This window comes from Olea europaea, chromosome 12 (assembly GCF_002742605.1).
Source record: "Olea europaea var. sylvestris chromosome 12, O_europaea_v1, whole genome shotgun sequence".
NCBI lineage: Eukaryota > Viridiplantae > Streptophyta > Magnoliopsida > Lamiales > Oleaceae > Olea > Olea europaea.
Window position 1 is genome coordinate 16,647,597 of NC_036248.1, and position 4,765 is coordinate 16,652,361.

The following is a 4,765-nucleotide window of genomic DNA, read 5'->3' on the forward strand; positions in this document are numbered from 1 at the left end:
AGACCCGTCGAGAGATTTCACATGGATAACTATCTGAGTGTCAGAGATTAATCTCTAACGTTCGGTAGTGAAATTGGTCATTTGACTTGAGGTCGTCATGGTACCTTATATGAGAACAGTCATATTTTGGCGGTGTTGGATGTTGCTCTGAAAAGGGCCGCTAATACGACATCGTTCGGGTACGTCAAGAATCGTATGAAGGTTGTGATTGATCAATAAATGATTCGTCACTCTTAGATAGTAGGAGATTATGATCTGCGTTTTATTCAATTAAGTCGATGATCAAATCCTTGGCCAAAGTGTACTCATAAGTTGAAAAGGAGTTTTCGACTTATATTGACTTAATAGTGAAGTGAAAGATATGATCGATAATCGAGATTGACACAACTCCATATCTCGTGATTGATCGGATCATATTGACGAAGGGATTATAGTTTCACGGTAAACGAACGAATTTGGTTTTGTCATACCACGTGACATTTTCCGTCACATGTATTGCCCTGACATATTGCTAGATGTCAATCAGGGACAGCGAATGTGAATTGACGATAAATTAAAAAGGTGTTTTAATTTATCAATTTTGATTAGATCAAAATAATATTTCACTTCGTTAGGCATCGTGGTCGGGAACCTAATGGGTCACACACAAAAGAGAATTGGAAGATTGCAAATTGACAATTGGTTAATTTAACAATTGTTGGATAAATTAATTAATTGGATTTGTTATTTATATTTTCGAATTAATTAATTGGATTAATTAATTCACGGACCGGGTTTTATTAATTGGATTAATTAGTTATAGGACCGGACCGGGCCGAGCCTGTTTGGGCTTATATAAATACATAACTAGGGTTTGAGGTCCATTAGGTTTTTATTATTCTTGCTGGCACAAGAAAAACCCTAGAAGTTGCAACATTATTCTCTATGTGGATCACCGTTGGAGGCTGGACAATTGGACAACTGTGGTGGCGAATCAAGGTTGATGGAACGAAAAGAAAAGCAAAAAGATTGCAGATCTGGAAAAGGTACAATCTTATCACAATTTCTATCTAAACACAAAGGCGATTCTTGTTGGGAATCGAAAATTATTTTAAATTCCCTTGTGCATGTATAAGTAGATTCCCAACAGAGTTAGTCATTACCTAAATTATGTGATATTACAATGCAACATAAAATATAAAAGTAGAGATTTGATAGTGAAAGTGTCTGTTTTTCCTTCTTCTTTTTTCTGTCTCTCTCTCTAAGTGGTGTAATAGTAAAAAAATTATGAAGCTAGAAAAAGTTCAATACGATAGAGTAGGGACCTGCTGTCTAACATTGACTATCCAATTTGTTGTGTACCCAATGATTTGTTAACACATCATTAAAGTTAGACATGCTAATTTAAAATGATGTGTTAATGAATCATTGGGTAGACTGCAAATTGGATAATCAAGTTTAAACAACAGATCTCAACTCGATATGATGAGCGCAAAAGATGTGTGAAAATCGAAGATAACGATACTGCCTTCTTATAGACAAAAATAATGTTGTAATGCATGGAAAAAATTTGAATTTGAATTTTCAAATGTATCAAAATGTAGGGCTAGGCTCGCGTAGTGGTGGTTCGCGAGTTGGTCCGTGTGCACGAGCTAGTTTGTTCGGCTCATAAGTCCACTCGTATGAACCATTTGAATATTTGACTTGCGCTCATCTCCACAACTCGTTATTCCACTTAAATTGAGATTGTTATCAAAACGTTCTACCTATCTGTTCTTTAGAAGTGAGAAGATAACACAGTGGCATTATCCCATACCCACACTTCAATTGAGTTTGTACAATTTTTAGACCCACAGCTATACTTTGGAGGAGGATCGATGTGGTAGCAGCAATAAATTAGCTGACGAAAATGGCTGCATCATCTGCCCTTTTATCATCTCCTCCAGCTCTCACTTTGATTCCCAAGCGTAAACCGAGTAATTTTATCAATGCCCACCATTCATTCTCTCGATCAAACAACCCAATTTTTGGATTTCCATCCACTCAGATATCAACACGAACTTTGAATTCCGGAAATTCATCTAGTGCCGCTTCTCTAAAACCCATAAGAAATTGGAAATATTCTGCTGGAAGTGGAAATTATTTGCTGTCAGAAGTTTCAACAGAGGAGAATTTGCAGGAAGTAGTCTCCACAACCGACGATGGTGTTTCTACTGTAATATCAACTCTTCTTTTCATTGCTTTCATCGGTTTAGCCATTCTTACAGTTGGGGTAAATTTCACTCTGATATTAACATTTTTAGCTGAATTTGATATTTGGACAAGAAGTTTGTTATTAATTCTGAATGCTTTGGACTTCTCAGGTAATCTACATAGCCGTGACAGATTTCTTGCAGAAAAGGGAGAGAGATAAATTTGAGAAAGAAGAGGCTGCTAGGAAGAAGAGGACTGGTAAAAAGAGTAAAATTGGAGCTAGATCTAAAGCTGGGCCCCGAGGTTTTGGGCAAAAGATTGAAGAATTTGATGATGACGATGATGCAGAGTAAACAAATACTCATTTTGATGTAAGCTTGCTACAGCCTTTTGCAATTCTCAAGAATCAAATATCATTATAATAGGGTACACTGATCATTAATTTCGTTGCCTTTTAGCAAACATGAATTTGCAATTGAAGCTTTATTAGTTAGTTTTTAGCTTCATTTCTTTTGCAGTACCATGAAATGAAACTTTCTTAATTGTTTGTGGAATGATTGCAACTCTGTGTTATGGAACTATATGTCTTTGTACCTGGTCTTATCAGCTGTTCCAGTCGAGAAAATGAAGTAAAAAGTCGAAAAGATGGGAAAAAAGATAATTATATTTGGTTCAAATCTATGTTCTCATCAGTAGCTTCTAAAGGTTAAGCTTCTGAGTCAATTTTATAAATCAATAGATTTCAATGAGGTTATCTTCTATTAGAGTAGCGGAATGATAGTCTTCTTCAGTAGCTGCAACGTTCTAATCTTAAGTAGTCCTGCTTTCGGTAGAGTACTTAAGATCTCCCCAACTCGTTCTTTCTCATAGTACACTATAGTAAGGACATTAATATTCCTCGGAAAAAAATAGAGAGATTTCTCCTACTTGTTACACATGGTAATTTCGTAAGAGTTGTTCAGTTTCGATGCTATTCCAGCACTAGAAATTCTTTGGTGTTGAATAATGATATTCAGGAAGAATATGTGGTTCTAGCTTGATACCAATCAAGAATTCCTCGATATTGTGTGGGTGCACGGTCCATCTTTGAAGTGTTTCTCCCCTCCAATATTTTTGAAAAAATTGTATATCAATTCAACTTTTGGCAGGGGCCTGTCATTAGAGATCTTTAGGGAAGCGGATTGAGTTTTTTTTCCTTCGACTTCTTTTGATAAAATTGTAGGATTATTCTACTTGGATATAATGGACACCATAATAGTGTCCACAATGCCCAAGTGGCGCCCTCTCTGTGGCACCAGCACACCCTCCAATAGAAGAGGGCGCCACTTGGGTATTATGGACACCATTATGGTGTCCATTATGTACCCCAAATATGGTCCAAAATTGTATGTCAATACGACTTGGGGGGGGACATCATTGGAGATCTCTAGGGAAGAGTATCAGGTTGTTTGAATCAATTCCATCCCTGTTCCAAATTAGAGACTAGAAGGACTGTTGGGGATCCTAGGAGTTTAAACAACCAAAACAACAATCAACAAACAAGATTCAAGGCAAAAACAAAGAAAAACGGGAATGGAAAAATACAACCCTTTTTTGGCCGAAATCTGTCCAGCTTTCCTTCCTCCTTTGGGCAGCTTCTTCTTCGATTTATGGGTGTTTTTCTAGGCTCAGGAACAGCCCCATGCTATGCCAATTGCCTTCCAAAGAGAGAGGGGAAAAACCAATGAAGAACCTATGAAAAAACCGAGAGCTCCTTTTTTTTTTTTTCTGCTGGGTCTTCTCCAAAACGAGAGCTGCCCCCTCTTTTATATAAAATGGTAGAGAGTCCATATGAAGGAGAAGGAAGGAAGACCATGCCTCTGCCAAAACGTGGGAGGACCTTATTGTGTCAACCTCACTCCCATCAACTCACAACATTAGGTGGTGGGGTTAGGTGAACCATATCCTCACATTCTTCACCTTGGTTCTCCTAACACTCTCTCTTGGTTGCGAATTTGCACATGGAAGAACTGTTCATCATCATCGCCCACCACCTGCAAGAAAAAATTAACCAGTGTCAATGTGTAATAAAGATAAGTACAATCTAAATTTACTTGCAGGTAGAATTTTTGTTCCCATGTCAGAGGGATTCCTATCAGTGTGAATTTTAACAAGATTAACTTCACCTTGAGACAGTTTCTCACGTATAAAATGATACTTTACCTCAATATGTTTAGTTCTTTCATGGTAAACAGGATTTTTACAAAGCAATAAAGCACTTTGACTATCAGTAAACATAACAGGTGTATCATGCATGAAGTTCAATTCTTTTAAAATTCCTTTTAACCAAGTACATTCTTTAGCCGCCTCAGTTATGGCAACATATTCTGCCTCAGTACTTGACAAAGTAACTAAAGGCTGCAGCTGTGACTTCCATGTTATACAATTGTCACCTAGTGTAAAAAAGTACGCTGTGGTAGACTTTCTGCTATCCTTGTCACCAGCAAAATCAGAGTCTACATACCCCTTTAGAGTAAGTTTTTCAGATCTCTTTTCATACACTAGACCCAGATTTAATGTACCAACAATGTACCTTAACAACCATTTCAAACCT

The 4,765-nt window shown here is 37.2% G+C and overlaps 1 protein-coding gene across 1 annotated transcript; it reads left to right on the forward strand.

The window, feature by feature from the left end:
- The first annotated feature begins 1,717 nt into the window (after positions 1–1,717).
- LOC111405890 lies at positions 1,718–2,753 on the forward strand. Its single transcript, XM_023034984.1, has 2 exons — positions 1,718–2,251; positions 2,343–2,753. Exons 1-2 carry the CDS (start codon positions 1,889–1,891, stop codon positions 2,523–2,525), a joined length of 546 nt encoding a protein of 181 aa, XP_022890752.1. The 5' UTR covers positions 1,718–1,888; the 3' UTR covers positions 2,526–2,753.
- The last annotated feature ends 2,012 nt before the right edge of the window (positions 2,754–4,765 follow it).

What these genes read in the sequence shown, in the direction of transcription:
- LOC111405890 (XM_023034984.1), top strand. Translation starts at nt 1,889, where the DNA reads ATGGCTGCATCATCTGCCCTTTTATCATCTCCTCCAGCTCTCACTTTG. An exon ending in TAGCCATTCTTACAGTTGGG is followed by an intron (nt 2,252 to 2,342) that starts GTAAATTTCACT and finishes TGGACTTCTCAG; the next exon opens with GTAATCTACATAGCCGTGAC.